This window comes from Humulus lupulus, chromosome 4, assembly GCF_963169125.1.
Source record: "Humulus lupulus chromosome 4, drHumLupu1.1, whole genome shotgun sequence".
Classification (NCBI taxonomy): Eukaryota; Viridiplantae; Streptophyta; class Magnoliopsida; order Rosales; family Cannabaceae; genus Humulus; species Humulus lupulus.
Genome location: NC_084796.1, coordinates 99,441,699 through 99,463,345, shown reverse-complemented (window position 1 = coordinate 99,463,345; position 21,647 = coordinate 99,441,699). Strand labels below are relative to the sequence as shown.

At 42.6% G+C, this 21,647-nt stretch overlaps 1 protein-coding gene and 1 long non-coding RNA gene across 2 annotated transcripts; both read left to right on the top strand.

Moving 5' to 3' along the window:
- Positions 1–630: 630 nt before the first annotated feature.
- On the top strand, positions 631–2,338 carry LOC133830663 (protein Asterix). The gene is made up of 3 exons (XM_062260680.1): positions 631–967; positions 1,086–1,186; positions 2,107–2,338. Exons 1-3 carry the CDS (start codon positions 812–814, stop codon positions 2,168–2,170), a joined length of 321 nt encoding a protein of 106 aa, XP_062116664.1. The 5' UTR covers positions 631–811; the 3' UTR covers positions 2,171–2,338.
- A 1,033-nt stretch (positions 2,339–3,371) lies between these two features.
- Positions 3,372–7,856, top strand: LOC133830664 (uncharacterized). Its single transcript, XR_009892163.1, has 3 exons — positions 3,372–6,390; positions 6,517–6,871; positions 6,949–7,856. It is a non-coding gene; the product is annotated as an uncharacterized LOC133830664 (long non-coding RNA).
- The last annotated feature ends 13,791 nt before the right edge of the window (positions 7,857–21,647 follow it).

Sequence of the window (21,647 nt, the reverse complement as noted above, 5' to 3'; positions counted from 1 at the left end):
CATTGGAAGGCCCTTAAGTGGTTGCTGAGATATTTAAAAGGAACTTGGAACTATGGTTTGGTCTATGAGAAGACAAGGCAAGAAGTGCATCTAACAGGATTTGTCAATGCAGATTATGCCTCAAATAAAGACAACAGAAGATCAACTACAGCTTATATGTTCATGTTAAACAATAGCTGTATATGTTGGAAAGCTCAGTTACAATCTGTAGTGGCACTGTCCACAACAGAAGCAGAGTTTATGGCCTGGTTTGAGTGATTAGAAGAGAGAGTTCTTCTTTGTTGTTGCCTAAAGCTACTCGACTGTGTTGGCCTCTCATTTCCATTCGATCAATAAAGGATTGCAAGAGTGTTTCCAAGACTGGATTAGAGTCAATAAATCATCTTGATTTATTGGCTTGAACCAGTATAACTATCTGTGTTTATTTTTTGTTCTTGTTTCATTGTTTTGTATTTTGGTTTACTTGTTTCATATTTGTTGTTCTGTTGCAATATGTAGTTTCTTGTTGTTTCAAGTTTTGGTGCAGATACTGGATCAAGTTTTGGGGCGTGCGAAATTACTACAGTATGTTGAGGGTTTATTTGTGTTAATACCACTACCAACTTGCGAGGTATGTTTTGGCTTATTCCAACAAATATCATGTTAGGGACTTCAGTCTACGACATTATTATAACTGAGCGACAACTGTTATAAAAACGACAGTAATGTAATAAAATGACGAAATTTTATGGAAGTCTTCTACTCTTCGTTACTACATTGTTGATTAGTCTGTCGATCGGTCGAAATTTGAGAGAGAGAGAGAGAGAGAGAGATGTCGTCTCATGGGAACGCATCAGCGGTGAACGATCCGCGGCAGCCATCGGCGGCGAGGCCTTTCGTGCCGCAAGCAGTGTCTCCTCAAGATCTGCCGGTGGATTACTCGGGATTTATCGCCGTCATCTTTGGCGTTTTCGGCGTCATGTTCAGGGTTCGAACCCAGATCCGATCACACTATCCCTTTTACTAAAACTCTTATTTTTTGAGTTTTCTGATATTGGATATTTATTAGTATTTATATTTATATTTTTCTTTATTTATTTATGCAGTACAAACTTTGCTCGTGGCTAGCAATTATATTCTGTGCCCAATCGCTTGTCAACATGAAAAACTTTGAAACCGATCTCAAACAGGTCTCCATGGCCTTCATGTAAGTTTTTTTTAGGAGGATCGAATTTCGATTTTGTGGATTTCATGTTTTGGACAGTGATGCTAGCCTTAGATTAGTTTATAGTATAGTTCAGATGAATTGAATTGTTGTATAGTTGGTACATCTTAGCTTCTTTGCTAAAATCCCACATACAGAAATGGAGTACTATATGTCTACTATCTAAGATGATAACAACCGAGTAAAATATAAAGGATATGTCCGTTTGGTTTTAATACTAACATTTAGGCAATTCTAGTATTCTAGATTCACTTAGCTAACACCTGATCACTGGGGTTGATATTGGAGTACCCAAAAGCTATAGTTTTTATGCCCTAATCTAACTGCCTCTGTTGATACTGAATCGCTCTGAGTTATGGTGTCAAAATGGACATCTTAAGCTATTTGTGAGTAAGACACATAAGAAGTCCTGGTTAAGGTGCAAAAGCTAGTCTTATCAGAAAGTATTGATTTCTTGAAGCTAACTTTGTTTGTTTCTTTGAGATAACCAATTTCCTTTGTGGATGGTTCCTGAGTTTTGAAAGGGGGTTCTTTTAACAAAACTTTTCTTTTTGGTCACTTTGAAGAAATAAAATGCCCCTACCACTGAAAAATATGATTAATTTGTTTCGCAATTTCAAATAAAATGGTTGTGTTTACTTCTTGAAGATGGGAAGTTTCTTATATGAGGTTTATGAGTTTCAAAATAATGGTTTCTCTTTCTTTAACAATTTTTCCTTCTGGGCACTCGGAATTGGAAGAATAAAATGCTCCCATAATTGGAATATAGAAGTTATCTCTGCAAGGGGTAATTTTAATACAAGTAATGCCTCTCGTAATCTCACGAGTGTGTGCATTTTGCTTTATTTGTTTGATAATTTTTCTTTGTTATTAGTGATTTTGATTTATATGCTCGACAACAGGTTTGCTATTATGGGACTTGTGACGAATTACTTTGGACCTGCTCGACCTGGAACAAAGAAATGAGATTCATTGGTTTACAGAGACTTTCATTTATTTAATTTCTAGTCATGTTGATTTTGACATAACTTTACTGAAGTATAACACCAGAGTATGCAAACTTTCTGTCGTCTATTTTTATAGTTAAGCATTGATGTATTTTTTGTTCTCCCAATTTATTTTAGTTTTATTGTAGTTTGAATGAGTGGTTATAACTCTAGCACTCTACTGAGTCCAGAAATTATTAGTGCTAGGTTCCACGAAAATACATACAATTGTGGATCACGATTTTGGCCAATGATGAGTAGACGTCAAAATGACAGAAAGTCTTGAATAGAAAATAACGACACAATTTGATAGTGGTTCAACCCCAATTTATTGAAAATAACCTAATTCACTTAGAGTTGTGATATATGAAGCTTACACTTAAGTTTAGATGAAGCTGAGTTAACTGAGTTTCTTAAGTGTAAAAAGGAAAATACAAAGTTTCTCTCGCTAGAGAATACCAGCTTTCTTTCTCTAAGCTCTCTCTCAAAATACCCCCAAGAATCCCCAAGTAAGAGTCTCCAAAATAATGATTAAAAAATCCTCTAAAATGATGCTATGAGCTCTTTATTTATAGGCTCATGGATTATACAAGAAAGATTTCTTGAATTGAGGGAATATTTAGTTGTTTTAACCAACTCTAACTAATAAACAAATTTAAAAAATAACAATATGACTATTACTTATGGATATCTGAGAGATTCTTGTGATAGTTACGGGTGATTATGACTGAAGTCGTTATTGAGGTTCTTTAGAAAAGTCACTTGGCAGTTAATCCCTGAGATTCTAACACATTCGGTCGGCTACACTCCTCAATCTGACATAGCTGGTCCACTAACTCTTCATTCTGATGTAGTTGGTTGAGTGACACCCCTTTTTGATGTAACCGGTTGAGTGAAACCCCTTTATGATGTAACTGGTCGGGTGAAACACTCCCTGACTAGTTAAATTCTTATCTGGTCGGGCAAATAACTTTCTGACCAGGTACAACCATCTTCTCGGCCAATGTTCTTCCGACCAGTAATATCACAACTCCGTAGGTCCTTTTTTAACCTTTACACTTCCCTTGGTCAACCTATGTATTGACCATTAATATGCCACTTGACGACCATGCATTGCCACTTGCCACTTCTGATTGCCACGTTATTAAACTGAAATTTTGGGGATAACATTTTCCCCCTTAGTTTATTATATGATTTACTCATATGATAAACTTTCTCTCTATCTAAATGTTATTGAGGTTGTCCAAAAGCTTCTGCTCGGTTTGTAACTTTCACAAATAATAAAAGTCCGACCAGCTAAATCTCCAAAAATTGAATAGTCAATCAGAAATTCAGATAATATCCTAGCAGTTGCCTCCACGTGGTGACTCACCAGTAAATTTAATATTTTTTGTGTCCCAAAAAAACAAAAAACAACTTTCTATATTCTCCCGTCTTTTCAAGTAAACCCACGACTGAACTTTTCAGGTCATGAGAATGACACTTATTAGTTCCCAATCGTGGGAAAGAGAATATTAAGAGTTTTTAGGGTAATTGAAAATTTCCTCATTTCTCTATAAATAAGCCTACACATGTCTATGCCTCACAATCAAAAAATGCATCACAAAAAGAAGTTCCTCTTGTCTTGGCCGATTCACCTCCAAAGCTCCAAGCGTGTTCCATTTCCTTCAAGTAAATCAAATGCTTCTTCAAGAAATCAAGTGTTTTCCCTTCCATTTAGGTAAGTTCTTCCTCCTTTGGCTTTATTTTTAAGCATTTTGTCCTTTAAAATTCTGCCCAAATATTGATTAGAATAGGTGAATGCTGAAACCCACTTTTGATATGCACTCCTTGAAATTTTGTGATGAATATTTGTAGGATAGTGCTTTTGTGGTTGTTTTGATGTAGATTAGGCTTTGGCTTAGCCAATTTCACTTTCAATTTCATGAAATTTTGAAGAAAAAATAGTTTCCCATCCTCCATTGCATATTCGGGTTTATGGGTTTGCATGAACTTTGAAGTTTTCTTGAAACTTTTTGAAACCCTTGAAATTCCCTCATTGATCTTGTTGTTGTACTCCATGAATAGGAAACACATGTTTGAGGGAACTTGTGCTTGCTAAGTGATGATTTTTAAAAAAAAACAAAATCACTGTTCGGATTCGTGTGTGTGACCAATCAGATAGGCATTCTTCCACTCGGACTGGCTTGCTTCGATCGAGTTCCTTGGCTGTTCGGAACACGTGATCATTGTTAGAGACATGCGTGAGCTTCTTGGAATTGTGTTTGTGGCAGATTAGGTTTGCCTTGGCTGGTCGGAACCCGTGCCTAACTAGTCGGCTAGGCCCTAACTCCTCGGACAATTTGGGTAACCCCGATTCATGTTGGCATCGATCGGGAGTACCGTACCACCTGCTCGGGTGACATAAGTAAATCAAATTTACATTGGCCCCGATTGGACTTTGCTCACTATTTCGCTCGGTCACACACTTAGTCGCTTGAGAAGCCTTGGCTCCTTGGTGTCCCTTCATCCGCTCGATCACATGCTTAGTCGCTCGGGTATGTACCCATCTTTGGGAACCAAAACACCACCTGAACACAAAAACATATAACACCCAATCGGGTTGGCCTTGGAATGTGCCATGTGACACTAAATTTTTTTTTCTTTGTGAACTGCATCAAATTATCACTACTACTCACATACATTTTTATCTGGACTGTAAAATATTTTTACTGCTCAGAAAATTTTTCACTGGGCAGTAAATATTTTTACTTTGCATTCATTTTCTATTTGGTTTACTCACCTCCTCGTATTTTTTGTAGATGAATCATTTCGACTACAGGGGAGGTGACAACCAAACAAACTACGTTTCCTCATCTCCTGCTTCAAGTGATACCCTTTCGAGCAGCAATTCTTCTTCCAAATCTCCAAGAAAAAGAACTCCGGAAGACCGTCTTCGTCATCTCAAGAAAATGCTTCTGCGACCAGCTTTATACTTCCTTCACAAAGATTAGTTCCTTAAGCATCAATGTTAGCACCAACCGATGAGGGTAAAAAGTCCAATCGACTCCCTCAGGAACAAGATCCCCAAGTAGCTCGTAGAGCAACACAAAAGATGGTGGAACGAGTGCCTTTTGTGGGAGAAAATTTATTAGAAGAGGTTGAGACTAAAGCCTCTTCAAAGCCTTCTCGCCAAGTTCAAAAAACTAGTAAACCCAAGAGAAAGGCTACCTAGACTTTTGCCATAGAAATCCAACAAACTGCTACACTCAAACCGAGAAAAAAAGAGGATCGCGTGCCCTCATGGTTCGTAGCTAAGGCTTCTAAGTCAAACTCCAAAATGCTCGATATACACATTCAAACTTTGGGACTTGAAGGAGTGAATGTGGTATGCCCACACCCGTACTAGAGAGCCAATAACCCTGATGGTGCCTATTGTGCCTGGTTTAGGTATCACATTTATGCAGGAGCTACTAACCCTTTGCATCCTTTCTTTAGGTCAATAGCAGATTACTTTAATGTTTCTCCCTTCCAGATTTCTCCAAACGGGGTACAAGCCCTATCTACTTTATACATTCTCTACCACTTCCAGGGCTAGAACCCACCTACCCCTCGTGAGGTACATTATTTGTTCGATTTTAGGACCAAACCCAACCACAAGAATACATGTTTTTTTTCTAGCTCTTTCATAGGCAAAAATGGGTTAAGTATCTTCATGGTATTGCCCATAAATCAAATCCTGGAAAGTATTATAAGCAATACTTTCTTACTCCAGACATTAAAGCCAACAACCTGGCTTTTACGCATGCATACCCTTTTGATCAACCTCTTCCAACCAGGGAAATGCATTCCTGACAGTTGATATCGCTAACATGTCCATTGAGGAGAAGGATGTTGAGCAGTTGGTCACCTTGGAGAATCTCCAATTGGTGGGGTTGTTACAAAACAACCAAGATATTGTTGTGGGCAGTACAACTGATGAAGCAGATACAACTGATCAGTCTAATGTCGATATCGAAGTAGTGACTGACTAGTTTTCTCCTGAACCATCTCCTCATCCACGCTGACCAGATGATCTTATCATTAGAGAGTCTCTTCTTGAAATTCCTCACCGACCCGCCTTCCGTACCAGGCCTGGCAATGGCAAAAGCATTGATCTCCTTAGAGAAGACAACTCATCGGAAGACGGGGATGAGATTTTCGATGAATTTCTGAACTCAGGTTTTACTAACAGTAACCATATTTACATTTTGAGAATGATTATGATGAAAGTCTGTAGAATTTTCTTTCTCACCTATGTTCATTTATTGTTTCTACTAACCAGGTCTTTGCTTTACTTTTATGCAGATCTAACCATGTTCAAGCAGTTCAGACTCCCTCTGCCCAAAAGAGGAAAACTGGTGAAGGTAGCAGCTTGAATCCTCAAAGCAAGGCCATGAGGACTACACCACCTAACCAGGGGAGAGCATCTGATCAGTCAGTCACTATCCCACGCTGGACTCCTCCGTCAATTCCTTCTTCTGCCAGCCTACAAACTACTCGGTCAACCTACTTAAGCGAGCCCCTTTGCATTGCTGGTGAGTATGACAAAGAGTTACTAGACCATACTCTCCACCACTCAACGACAACTCAGACCTTTGAGACTCTACCCCAGCAAAGCGTTGAAGTTGTCCTTCACAAAGACCTTGCTCAAATTATGAGTGTAAGCATCTTATCAGAAACACTCACTTTCTTATTGATTGTTCTTATTCTGAATACTTTTTCGGTTATTTACTCCAGGGACTCATCACTGTTAGTCATGCTCAACGTCGAGCAGTCGACTATAAGGAGCTGTTCAAGGTCTTGAATGATCAACTGGTTGAAGCCCAAGCAAAGATTGAAACTCTGACTAAATTTGAGAAAGATCTCCATGAAAAGACTAAGCATGCAGAGAAAACAATTGCCGACTGAGACAGATCTCTTAGGGAGTTGGTTGACGAATAACACGCAGATCCAGGCCAACAAGTCATTGAATGGCTAGCTAGAGAAAGTGACTCACGAGAATGAAGAGTTGAAACAAGACAATGAAGTTGATCTGACTCGCTATGAAGAGATCTGCTTCAACTGCTTTTATCAGATATGGAAGCTAAACAAACCTCTCAACCTTGACTTTCTCTCTGAAGAGGCAAGGGCAGAAGAGCTTGCCAAATGTGAAGCCAAGATCGTCGAGGAGGCAGCCCTTCCAACTGGTGCTGTGCCTGCCTCTCCTACTCAATCATTCCGACCAGACGAGGTTCCGGATGTTGACGATGGTGTTGACCAACCAGGGACCTGTTTACCCAACCAGTAAACATGCTACTCAACCAGAGGGGCTTCATACCCAACCAGGGAGCTTCCTACACAACCAGTGATGCATGCTCGGTCGACCAGGGAAGTTGTATGTGCTCTCCCAACCAGGGAAACTTTGCACTTGACCAGTAGAACTTTGTACTTGGCCAGTAGATTACTCTTTTTTCTTATGCTTTTATAAAGACAATTGCTGCTTAGCAGCATTTATATTTTGATTGTACGACCGAGCTGTTGGCATTTATACTTTACTTTTCTTTTTTAACTTAAAACATTTTAAGTCTTTTTAGACTTTAAACATTATAAGTTTTTTGTGAATAGTAAAATCACTCTGATTTATGCCTTATATATTTTCGCATGAGTACTTAGTTTTCTAACTTAGAAATGATAAACATTTCATAAGTCCCTACTAAGTATACTTTCTCACACTCTTATTGCTCTAACATTTTATGAGCATAATGTTTATTTTCACACGAATATCTACTTCTAACTTGAAATTTTGAAAAATTCTAAATTATTTAAGCTTTGTCAAAAAAGTTAGCTTAATGACATTTTTTGACTTCGAAAATTTACAAGTCAGCCTAAAAACAAATATCTTAACTTGTGCTCTTATTTCCTATGTTAAATTATATACCAGTATACCCCATGTGCCCCCCAAGTGATTGAGGGTTGAAAGATCCTTGGTCACTTGCTACTTGACCGAATTTGTTTGAGCATCTATTACTCGTGAAACACATCAAATATAAAGAAAACATCCAAGCAGTTGAACACTGCTAGAATACCTGACCAGTTAAATACTGTCAGTCTGCTTGGACAGATGAATGTCGGTCAGTTGAACACTGCCCGGTGTGTACTGACTAGTTGAACACTGTTCGAGTAAAATAATAATCAACACATATGTATAATTTGTAGCAAGAACCGACTGTGCTGTGCGTGATCTCTTTTATTACTCTTAAATTATAAAAGGAGAAAATGTGTCTAATAACGAGTCTCAAGCAAACAAAAATTGTCCAAAAATAAATGGTTGGTCTGCAAATTACCAGCTAATAAACAAACTTAAATAACATGTAAAACACTTGAATTCAAGCTACCACTCTGTAAGCGGTATTTATTGATAATGTTTCCTCAGGTGCTCGCCATTCCAGCAGTTTCTGATAAGCTCACCATTCAACTGAGAAAGTTTGTAAGTTCCGGGTGGTATTACTTGCTCAATCTGATATGATCCTTCCCAATTTGGTCCTAGCACTCCAGCTGCTGGGTCTTTGATGAACACCTTTCTGAGGACCAAATCTCTGACCTAGAACTTTCGATATTTCAAGTTGGAATTAAAATAGCGGGCCACCTTTTGTTGATGGGTAACATCTCCCAGGCTCGCCTTTTCTCATTTTTCTTCAATAAAGTCCAAAGATTCAGCTAGTAATTGGTTGTTCTCTGCCTAGTTAGTCAACTTTTCATTACCTCCCTGGTCGGTATAATCTGCAATACCTCCCTGCTCTGTAAAGTTCACAACGTCGTGTTGGTTGACATCCATCTCCTCTACTTCTTCTTCTTTTCTCTCTCCACACACAATCATGTTATTATCATTGATTCCCCTCCGTGCCTTGGCCACCGAAGCATTGTAACACTCCCTAGCTTCCCTTTGGTTTCCTTGGATACATCCCATACTAGCACTAGTTGGGAATTTCATAGAAAGGTGCCATATAGTCACCACTGCATGTAGAGCTTTGAGGAGTGGACGACCAATCACCACATTGTATGCCGATGAGCAATCTACTAAATTATGTCATGACTGTCTCGTGCCTAGAAGCGTCTCCTGTTGTGACCAGTAACTTGATTGTTCCGGCCGGTGAAAATCCTTCTCCAGTGAACTCGTAAATAACTTGAGAGCATGGTTTCAAGTCATTGACAGACAACTTCATCTTTTCAAAAGATGACCTGTAGATAATGTTGATGGAGCTTCCCATATCAACTATGCATCTCTTTACCTTCATGTTTGCAATCTAGAGTGTAATGACGAGCGGGTCATTGTGAGGATACCTGACGTGTCCAGTATCATCCTCTGTGAAAGTAAGGGATTCACTCTCGTACCGAGGATTCTTTGGAGGTCGGTCCTCAACAATCATGACTTCTGATGTTGCATCTAACTCATGTCGAAGTGTCCGGGCATATCTCTCACTTACTTTGTTACTATCTCCAGCCAAGTGTGGACTTCCACATATAGTGTCTAAGATAAAGTCCACAGACTTGGGTTGCAAGGGTGGGGGTCCCTGTCGTTTGAACCCAAGATTGTTGTTGCTTCCTTCTCCTTGGTGTTTCTCTGCCCGGTACTTTTTCAACTTGCTCGGCCGGAGAAGAAATTCTATTTCATCCTTGAGGTGATTGCATTCATTCGTGTCGTGACAATAATCTCCATGGAAACGACAAAACTTATTCATGTCTCTCTTACTCATCTCTTTCCTGATGGGTAGAGGCTTCCGATAGGGAACCTCCCGATGACTCGCGAGATATATTTCTGCCTGGCTGGCCGAGACAGTGGTGTAATTAGTGAACTTAGGCTCATACTTGGTCGGCTTGTCGTTTGGACCTGACTTAGCCTTCTTTTCTTCATGGTGGTTAGACCTGTTATTCCCACGTTTGTTTATACCATTTTCACCATTTCCACCATTCTTAGGAAGGTCAGCTGATCCGCTCGAATTTTTTATGCCATTCTCATCTTTCTCAATTGCAGCATCCAATTTCATATACTTGTCCGCTCGGTCAAGAAATTGTTGAAGTGTTGAAATTGGATTTCTACGATACTATCCCACCAAGAGATTCAGTAAGTGATTCCAGAGGATATGGCAACCATCTTCCCCTCATCTCCTATAGCAGTTGCTCGGTTGGGCTCTCTCATGAATCTCTGTATATAATTCTTTATAGATTCATCATTCCCTTGTTTGATATCTACCAAGTGGTTGGCGTAAACTGGTGGAGTCCGGGCATCACTGAATTGTCTACAAAACTCATTCCTGAATGTTTTCCATGATGTAATGGAATTCAGCTTAAACTTCCAATACCATTCCTGGGCAGTATCTGACAACATAGTTGGGAAGACTCTACACTGATAATCATCACTTACCCCGAGCAGTTCCATTTGGTCCTCAAATTTCCCAACATGTCTGATGGGATCTGCTTTTTTTGTATACACCGGTAGCACTGGTGCTTTATATTTTGCTGGCGGCTGGGCTGCTCTAATCCGAGCACAAAATGGACTGCCACTCTTGTGGTCTACTACATCTATCCCGGAAGGCTATTTAGATAAGCCCTGCACTGCAGCTGTTAGCGCGTCAAGCTGGACTTGGATGGTTGGCGCAACTGACGAGGCTCCAATATTTTGACCTCCCGGTCGGGCATTTTCATCAGGTGCACTGTCGTCAAGTATTTCTACTTGATCGGTAGGGCGGGTTAGATCTTGCCCTTCGACTTGGACTGTCTTCCTCTTGTTGCTGATAACGTCCCTTATATCCTTCCGGGAAGCATGTCCTCCTAACTGATTTTTGATTTTTATGAAGGCTTACTACGCAGGACCTGCTCCTTCCCACTATTGATGCTGGCCAGGATGTAGTGGCGGCTTCTCCGAACGACGTGGGTTATCCTTTCCTCCTTCTCGTTGGTCGTTGCCCTCTTTTTCCTTTGACTGGTCAGTTTGATGACTATCATCCTCATCCCAACCATATTCGTCTTTATATTGTGGAGTTTCCTTTTCTTGAGGAGCTCTGGTCTGGTTATTCCCAGGCAGAGTCTTCTAACTACACGACCGATGACTTCCTGATCAAGAAGTTTCTGACCGGTGGCTTCTAAAAGAGGTTCTAGAATTCTCCCTTTGTGTCGACGTAGTCCTAGAGCGAACTTCATCATCTGCCCGACTAATGCAATTGCTTCGACTTCAGTCTGGTCCCCGAGAATCAGCCCTACCAGCAGGGAACTTTTGACCAGCATTATCGTTTATTGCTCTCTGGGCAGCTGCTCCTGCCACGACTTGGGCATTGGCCTGGGCCAATTGAGTAACTTCTTCCAGAGAAAGTGCTACCTCGCGATGTCGCCGGTCGGCCTCCTTTTGCCGTCGTCTGATCTATTCGCTTTTGGCATCCATATCCCGTCTTCGCTATTCGAATGCAGCCTTCTGCCTGTCCATTTCCTCAGCGAAAGACTCCTGCTGAGCGTTGAATTGCATCATCTCTTCCTAGAAAGCCCCCATGGCTTCCTAGAGTTGTTCGACCTCTGGAGTTGTCTCCTCGAGAAAGACCCTGGGCTTAGGGTCAAGGTTCTCAAGTGCAGGACCTTCTGGTCTAACAATTGCTTTTGCAGTTGACGTACCGAGCTTCCTGGGCGCCATAATGGTAGGATAGTAGTGTGTTTATTCTATTCAGGCTCTCAATGAAAGCACCAAAAATGTTGACCACGATTTTGGCCAACGAGGAGTAGACGTCAAAATGACAATATGCCTTGAATAGAAAATAACGTCACAAATAATTTTATAGTGGTTCAGCCCCAATTTCTTGGTAATAGCCTAATCCACTTGGAGTTGTGATATATGAAGCCTACAATTAAGATCAGATGAAGTTGAGTCAACTGAGTTTCTTAAGTGTAAGTAGGAAAATACAAAGTTTCTCTCTCTAGAGAATACCAGCTTTCTCTCTCTAAGCTCTCTCAGAAAATACCCCCAAGAATCCCCAAGTAAGAGTCTCCAAAAGAAAGTCCTCTAAAATGATGCCATGAGTTCTTTATTTATAGGTTCATGGATTGTACAAGAAAGATCCCCCAAATTGAGGGTATATCTAGTAGTTTTAACCAACTCTAACTAATAAACAAATTTAAAATATAACGATATGGCTAATACTTCGTGATATCTGAGAGATTCTCACGGTAGTTACGGGTGATTATGACTGAAGTCATGATAAGCTCATTTTTGTATTAATATTTGATAAGTTTTTCTATGCTTGGATGATGTTATGATAGCATTTTTTAGTAGTTTTAACTTAGTTTCGTGACTCTACAACATATATTTCTACATTGCATTTAATGATGAAAAATCTGACATTTTGATGGCAAGTGTAGTTTATGAATCATAGGGTGAAAAAAGACTTGCTGAGATGAGGTTAAAATGAAGTTTTAGGAGCATTCAAGGCTTTCGGGATTGAAATGTTGAAGTGGCGTCAGCGTACAAGCTATCTACAGTCGAGAATTGAAGATAGGCCGCGACCCATCAAATTCAGGCCGAAACAATTTAATTGGAATGGGCGTTTCAGATTTTATGTTCCAGACGAGCCGCTGCCCTGATTTTTCAGGCTACTGCCTGTTGTGTTAAAAACTGAAGTTGGGCCGCAGCACAATTTTTTCAGGACGTGACCTGCGTGACCAATTTTTCCTATATTCTGTTTTAGGCTGCAACACGCAGAAATTCAGGCCGCGGCTTGTGACACTATTTTTAGATTTTCAATTATATTTTAAATATAATTTAAAGGAAACTATAAAATATTATTAGGGTTGATTTGAGATTAAGGTTTTAATACAGTTTTTGAGAGAAAAAGACTCAGAAAGAGCTGGAGAGAAGACTACAACACTACAACACCATTGTTCATCAATCTAGTTTCTTTTCTTCCTTTAATCTCTTTAATCTTACTTATAATTATGTTTGTGATTATGATTGCTATTATGGAGTAGGTTTCATTTAGGTTAAGGGTTAATTCAAAACCCAAGATATGAATTCTTGGTTGTTGATAATGAGTATTATTCTTTAATTTATCTCAATATTAAATTTGTACGCCCTAATTTTCCACGGGCTATTAGCGAGCTGAGATATGACGTAATTATCCCAGCCACATGGAGTCCACGTGGCCGGAGCTGCTGTTGTTAGGTCCTACCTCTTTAGCTTGAGGTGACCAAAGGTTTATTAAGATCACTAAGGATCCGAGTCAGAGGTATTAAGATCGTGAGTTAAGAAGGCATCCAGCTCGAGGCCGAGTTTGAGTTGGAAGCCATGACCCTTTATAAAGTCAACCACGCAATGTAAACGTGCATATATCAGACATCACGTGTCTGATATATCCCTGAATTCTCGGACACGCAGCATAAACGTGCTTTTTCAGGCACCCACGACTAGGTTGGGCCGTGCAGCCCATTATCCCCCTTACCTATTGATTAGACCACACTTCATTTGTCAGGTTTTAGGAATTAATCATGAATGTCACAGGAGTGACATGATGGGTAAGAAGGTCATGGGATGACCCCCTTGCCGACCCCCAGGTGTCCTCCCTTATAAATATGGAGACCCTGGGAGTTGCAAAGGGTTGGATTCCATTGTATAAAGAAATACCCTGTAAAGAATACCAGAATTATAGCAATAATATTGGCTGGTGGGGTAGAAGGATTTTAACCTTTGAACCACCTAAAAAAGTATTGGAATCATCAGTTCATTTTAAGATCATTCATTTATTTCGGTTCATTACATAGCACTAATCCCATTCTCTTAATTTCTTAATTACCTGTTGGCGAAGAATCGCGTCAACAATTTGGTGCTTTCGTTGAGAGCTTGTTAGATTGGTGCTATCGCAAATACCCAACCATGGTGATCACTCGCTCAAGACATGGTAACGAGGTGGACCAATATGATGGGCAGGAGGCCCATCATGCCGCCATCTCCAGTGAGCAAAACCTTGAAGTTCAGCAGCGGCCGGGCAAGCAGCCAATAGGCCAAGATGACACTGGAAGTTCGGCGCCCTGGCCACCTAATCCGAACCCGAATTTTTACACGGCAGTAGAGATGGAGAATGCTCAGCTGAGGAGTCAGCTGGAGAAAGCTAACCAGCATATTAAGGAGGTGTTGGCCCGACCACCCCCTCTTACAACCGACGCTAACGTCAGAAAGAGGCAAGACGAGACTCATAAGTCCCGTTGGGGTAATTGGTTTAGGCCTAGCCGGTCAGCTAGACCCCCGGCATCCAACTCTACTCCCTCATCGCACCGCAGAGAGACAACCTTCGAAGAACTACCCAGGGCCGAGCAACAGTATAGCCGCTCGGTCCGAACTTCAACTCCCAGCTCGTTACCACCCTCGAGCGCACCCAGGAGGACTCGAGGGAATTCTTGAAGGATATCCGGGGAAGGCTCACAGCGACAGCCCATGTTGGCCAGCCATCCTGCGCCCCGCTCAGACCGCCAAGCGCAAGACCCGCAGGTTGGCAGGACCGAGAGGCCCTACCTAACCTAATCTGCCCTGACGGGACCAGGATTGCATCCCCGGTCAGATATCCTCCTTCACCGATAAGATATCCATCTCCTCCTCGACCTGCCCGAGATATTCCAGCTTATGGGAGCAGCAGGAGAAACCCAACTTCCGCAGGACCTTCCCATCGTAGCAGGGCGCCCAGAGAAGTCCCGGATCGTTATCCCCAGAGGTGGGCTCCGAGTTTCTCAAACGGGAGCTATTGGATTGGAAGCCGCCATAGTGACCTTTCTGGCGGAGACCTGCGCCAACGCCTGAGCTCGGCGCAGAGTCCTCAAGCCACCCCGAGGGGCAATCTCCGAGATCGTCTTACCTCTCAAAGGGGAAACCCAGTTGGAAATGGCAGCTGTGCTCGCCCAAGGGAAGACCTGTCCGAGGTACGCGACAGCGGGAATGTCCCATATAACCTATCTCAAGATAGGAGGGACAATAACCCGCCAAACATGTACAATGGATCCGAAGCTGTTGAACAGCCCCTGAATAACCAAGGAAATCAGGACAAAACCCTTGAGCGCCTGGCTCGATGGAGGAGCTAATGAGGAAGCTCCTGTCAGAAAAAGAAAAGGACGAATACGATTCGGGGGACAAACTTGAGCTCTTCGCCCCCAGCATAGCAGCAACGACATACCCGCCCGGATTCCGTATGCCGCACCTGTCCAAATTCAACGGAGACGGAGAACCGTCAGATCATCTGGGTATGTTCAACACCCTGATGATGGCCCACAACATTGGCCCCGAGCTGAGGTGTTTAATATTTCCCTCCACACTGACTGGGTCGGCCAGGAAGTGGTTCAAACAGAATAAGAAACAGTCAATCAGCTCCTGGAAAACTTTCTCTACTGACTTCAAGAGAGCATTCCGAGCTTCCCAGGCTGCCCACGTCAAGGCCGACTCCCTGGCCAACGTGAGGCAACAACCCGACGAGCCTCTGATGGCTTACCTGAGCAGGTTCGTGAACGTTGCTGCTCGGGCTAGAGACGCAGATGACAGCTCCAAGCTCATGGCTTTGAGAACTGGAATCCTTGTCGGAGGGGGACTCTGGAATGAGATACAAAGGAAGGGAGTCAGCTCCGTAAACGAATTCCTAAATAGGGCCCAGGGATGGATCAACTTGGAGGAGGCCCAAGCCTTAGCTGCGGGAACCAGCCAGGTCCCTGAGCAGCCCGCTGAAGTGGGAACGGAGGTCGTGACAGTGACCCAGAGCGTTACATAGAATAACCAGTTTGGTGGAGGCAAGAGAAAGGGGAACGGCGAGGGCAACTAACACGGCCCAAAGAAGAATAAGTCCGTAGAAAAATTTAAGCCGATCTACCCGACTTATATGGAGCTCACCCAATCTAAGGAGAACATCTTCCTAGCAAACTCTGCTCGCCTCTCCTGGAAGAAGCCGGAGCCATTAAAGCACCAGAAGGGGAAGCGAGACCTCTCCAAGTTTTGCCGTTTCCACAACGACGTTGGCCACAATACCGATGACTGCAGACACCTGAAGGATGAGATCGAGACTCTCATCCGAGCCGGCCCCTTGGCTCAGTACGCGCGGAACAGAGTTCTCGCGGCCTGTTCAGCTCCAGAAGTCCCGGTCACTCAGCCCGGGTCTCGGGTAGATCAGGACGTCCCTCCTCCAGTAATAGGAGGAGAGATCTCCACAATCTCTGGAGGTCCTCATTTGGCTGGCACGAGCAGAGTTGCCCAATAGAGGTACGTCAACGAACTTAAGGCTCATAATGGAGTAAAGTTCTTCCCCGAGCAGCATCTGCCAAAGCAGCAACGATTGGAAAGGCAACCAATCATTTTTACTGAAGAAGATGCCAGCCACGTTCAGTTTCCCCATAACGACCCTTTGGTCATAGCAGTGCAGCTCGCTAATCAGAGGGTTAGGAGAGTGCTGATCGATAATGGGAGCTCGGTAAACCTTCAATTCTGGTCCACGCTGGAAAAGATGGGATTGAATGTTGCCGAGCTGAAGGCGACCTCCATGATGCTTTATAGTTTCTCTGGAGAAGGATCAGCGACTATAGGGACGATCGAGCTGGTGATCACCTTAGGAGAGGGACCTCGGATAGTCTCAAAACTCCTTGAATTCATGGTCATCGACTGTCCCACCGCATACAATGCCATTTTGGGTCGACTTACACTTATAGCTTTTGAACCCATCACCTCCGTTCGCCACCTCGTGCTAAAATTCCCTTCTTCCACAGGGATATGCACAGCCTGTGGCGATCAGCTTGCTGCCAGGGAATGCTACAGCATTTCCATGAAGGGAAAATTGAAACCCGGGCAGTTAATAATGGCCGTCCAAGGTGGGGAAGAGGAATCTTAGGAACCTTTGCCTAATCCAGAGATTGAAAAAGCTCAGAGCGCCGAAGGGGAAAATATCATCCTAAGTGAGGATATTGACCCCCGAATAGGTGAGGATAAGTCCGAGCTCCAAGCTATTGAAGAGCTCGAGGAAGTAATTATCAATCCACAGAATCCCTCACGGATGGTTAAGCTCGGGAAAAACCTCTGTGGTAAGAGGAAGGCGGAGCTGATCAAGTTCCTGCAGGAGAACCTGGATGTGTTCGCATGGTCACACGAGGACATGGTGGGAATCAGTCCAAATGTCATCATGCACACCCTTCATTGGATAAGAGCGTTCCTGCAAAGTCCCAGAAACAGAGGCGCCTGGGAACAACTCGAGCTGAAGCCCTAGAAGAAGAAGTAGCCCGGCTCAAGAAATGCGGCTTTATCCGTGAAGCCAAGTTTCCGATTTGGGTCGCCAATCCTGTGCTGGTCCCGAAGCCCAACGGGAAATGGCGGACCTGCATCAACTTCTCCGATCTGAACAAAGCCTACCCCAAAGACTGTTTTCCCATACCAAGGATCGACCAATTGGTGGACGCCACGGCGGGGCACGAGCTCATGTCCTTTATGGACGCGTACTCAGGCTATAATCAGATCGCCATGAATCCGGCGGACCAGGAGCACACTAGCTTCATGATCCCAACTAATGTCTATTGTTACAAGGTCATGCCGTTCGGACTGAAGAACGCTGGTGCTATATACCAGAGATTGGTGAATAGGATGTTCGCCAACTAGATCGGGAAGAACATGGAAGTATACGTGGACGACATGCTGGTCAAATCGAAGACTGCCAATAACCATGTTTCCGACCTGGAGGAATGCTTCAAGATACTAAGGGAGTACGACATTAGGCTTAACCCACAGAAGTGCACTTTTGGGGTCGCGTCTGGAAAATTCCTGGGTTTCATTGTCAACACTAGAGGAATCGAGGCAAACCCCGATAAGATCAAGTCATTGCTTGAGCTTCCCTCACCTAGGTCGCGAAAGGACGTCCAAGGTCTGATAGGAAAGGTGGAAGCCCTTAATCAATTTATTTCTAAATCAACCGACAAGTGCCTGCCATTCTACAACCTGCTCTGGGGAAATAAGAAGTTCGAGTGGACAGAGGAGTGCGAAAGTGCCTTCCTCGACCTGAAAGTGCATCTGGCTGAGCCGCCCATATTGTCCAAACCAACGGCAGGGGAGCCTCTTTTCCTTTACCTAGCTATCACAGAAGATGCAGCTAGTGTCGTATTGGTCCGAGAAGAAGACCGGGTTCAAAAACTAGTCTATTACATCAGCAAGAGACTTCTCGGGGCCGAGTCCCGATACCTATTGATGGAAAAGATGGCATTCTGTCTTATCACGGCCTCCCGAAAGCTCAGGCCATATTTCCAATCCCACTCAATACACATCATAGCTGATAAACCTTTAAGGCAGGTTTTGCAAAAACCTGAAGCATCGGGACGCCTGTTGAAGTGGGCTATTGAGCTTAGTCAGTTCGAGATTTTGTACACCCCACGAACTGCAATAAAAAGCCAGGCCCTGGCCGATTTTGTGGTGGAATGCACAGGATTCAGAGAGGACTCTATGGAAGATTCACCTCAGGTCACATCGGCCCAGGCGTCATGGAAGATCTTCGTGGATGGCCCATCTAATGAGAACGGCTTCGGGGCTGGAATCATTTTGATATCCCCAGAAGGGAATAGATTCCACTCGGCGCTGAGATTCGGATTCAAGGCAGCCAACAACGAGGCCGAATACGAAGCTTTGCTGGCCGGGCTAAGGGTAGCCCAGGAGCTGAAGGCCAGCTCCGTTCAATGCTTCAGCGATTCCCAGCTCGTGGTAAACCAGGTGCTAGGTGAATATCAAGTATGGGGGACCAAGATGGCTGCTTACCTAGCCAAGGTGAAAGTCGAGCTATCCACATTTGAACGGGGCTCAATCGAGTAGATACCTAGAGAGCAGAACGCTAATGCAGAAGCCCTCGCCAAGCTCGCTACCGCCGGGGAGACGGAGACTTTGGGGTTAATACCGGTGAGTTCTTGGAGAAACCAAGTATAGAAGAGGTCGGGGCGGAGGTCGAGATGATCGATGCTAGAACGACCTGGATGACCCCCATCCTCGAGTATCTCACTGAAGGAAAGTTACCCGAGGGGCGTAATGACGCACGGTGGATACTGTACCAGGCTCCAAGGTATACGGTGGTAGACGGGGTGCTATATCGGCGTGGGCACTCCCTACCCCTCCTACGATGTGTTCTGCCAGGCAAAGCAAAGACCATCTTGCAGGAGGTGCACGGGGTTTTTGTGGGGACCACACTTGGGGGCAAAGCTTGGCCCTAAAAGTCTTAAGGCAGGGGTATTACTGGCCCACTCTGTTGAAGGACTCAGTCTCATACGTCATGAAATGTGACAAGTGCCAGCGATTCGCCACGATTGCACGAGCTCCCCCAGTTGAGCTGAAGATGATCTCATCCCCGTGGCCATTCGCGGTCTGGGGAATCGACCTGGTTGGCACCCTCCCTACTGGAAAGAGCGGGGTCCGCTACGCTGTGGTGGCTATCGACTACTTCACAAAGTAGGCTGAAGCCGAACCTTTGGCAACAATCACTTCCAGGAAAGTCCTCGACTTCGTGGTCAAAAGCATTATCTGCCGATTCGGGATGCCAAAGAAAATCGTATCCGACAATGGGACTCAGTTTGACAGTGACCTCTTCACCGAATTCTGTGAAAGGTACGACATTGAATAAAGTTTCTCCTCCGTGGCCTATGTAACGTCCTGCATTTTCGGGTACCTTTAAATGACTCGGGTCGGGATTTTTTTTCCCCCGGGTTAAGAATATTATTTTAAATAATATTATATTTTGTTTGTAAGTATTCCATGAGTTATTGCTAGCCAAAATATGAATTTGGTGATTTTAAAAGTCAAGATAAGACTTTCGGTCCTGGACCGACACAAAAACCCTGATCGGGTAAAAATCTCGGAAAATAAAACGAAAAATCATGGCAATTATATTTTGGGCATAAAATACATTCATAAAAGTTAAAGTTTGGTCAAAAATAATAAACCTAAAAGAAAATGGAAATTTTAGGGCATTTTGTGTTAAATGCCTAATTTTGCCGAAATGGGGAATTTTATTCCATGAATGGACCTTAGGTTAAATTTTATTATGCGATTAATTAAATTAAATGTGAGAGACATTTAATTTAATTAATTAATGTTAAGTTTGGTGATTAAAACTTAATAAGAGTGAAAAATGTGTCAAAAGCCAATTTGGACTTTTCTTCTTATAAACCCTTATTAACCTTTATAAAAAAATAAAAAAATAAATAAAAAAAATTAATGGTCACATATATGGAAAATGGTGGCTGGCCATGTGCTATTTTAGAGTGGTGTGAACCCAATTTTATAAAATTCAAATCCCATTTAATTAAGAAGTCAAGTGGGCAAGTGGGTAGAAAAGCACTCAAGTGTTTTGTGATATTTTGAAGAGTTGTGTGAGCCATTCTAACCCCCAAATCCGACCACTCTCCCTCCCTCATTCACTCTCATCTGATTTTTGAAGACTCTCTCAAGTGTTCTCTCCATTTTCAACCCCAAGAACACCAAAGAAACTTGGAAGCTAAGTCTTGGTCTAGGAAGGGTTTTCCCTAAGGTAAAGTTTCATTAATCTAGACTTTTGTCAAGTTTTAATCATAGAGTTTCAAATAGCTAATTACCTATGTTGTTGGAGGAAGTTGGTTAGGGTTTTTGAAAGGTTTTGAAGGAGTCAAAGCTTATAGGAAGGTCCAAACCTTAAGCAAGAACACCAAAGAGGTAAAAAGTTTACTTTTGATGAGTTTGTTGTAGGGTTTTTAGTTTTAAGCATTATTTTGTATATCTAATGCTTAGAGTTTCTTGTTGATGATGTAATAAGGTTATGGTAGTTGTTTAATAATTTTTATGATGCATGTGTATTGATTTTTGAAAATGGGAACCAAAACCCCCAAGGGTTTTGTAGGATACCCTAAAACAAAACATGTTTTAAGCTGTGACTTCCAAGGGGTCAAGCAGCCACTTTATATTGTTTTTGTAAAATTAAATTGTACTGTGATGTTGTTGAGATTGAGTACATAAAATTGAGCCTTTGAAACACTAAAAAATGTTTAGAAATGAGTAAGTTATGCTATTTCAAAGTTTAGGTAAAAAACTGTTTTTTCGTATTCTTATTTTCGGAACCAAGTTTGGACAGCCACTGTATAGGGAAAATGAACCCAGTTTTTTCTAAAATTTTGTGGACATATTTCTGGCATAACCTATTAGTCCACTGTAAAATTTGGTAAGAAAATATTGAACGGTTTGAAAGTTATTAACTGTCAAAGTTTGGAAAAAATAAGGAGTTGAAAATAAGGTCATTTTTACCTCATTGTTGGAAAATGATTTCACCAATCAAAACTGCTCATTTTGACCTAAGATTTTACAAAGACCTAAATGGCATAACAAAAATGGAATTGGGAAATTTTGGTAACAATTGGGTAAGTAAATTTCAAGTTATGAACTAACGAAGTATGTAGTTAAAAATGTG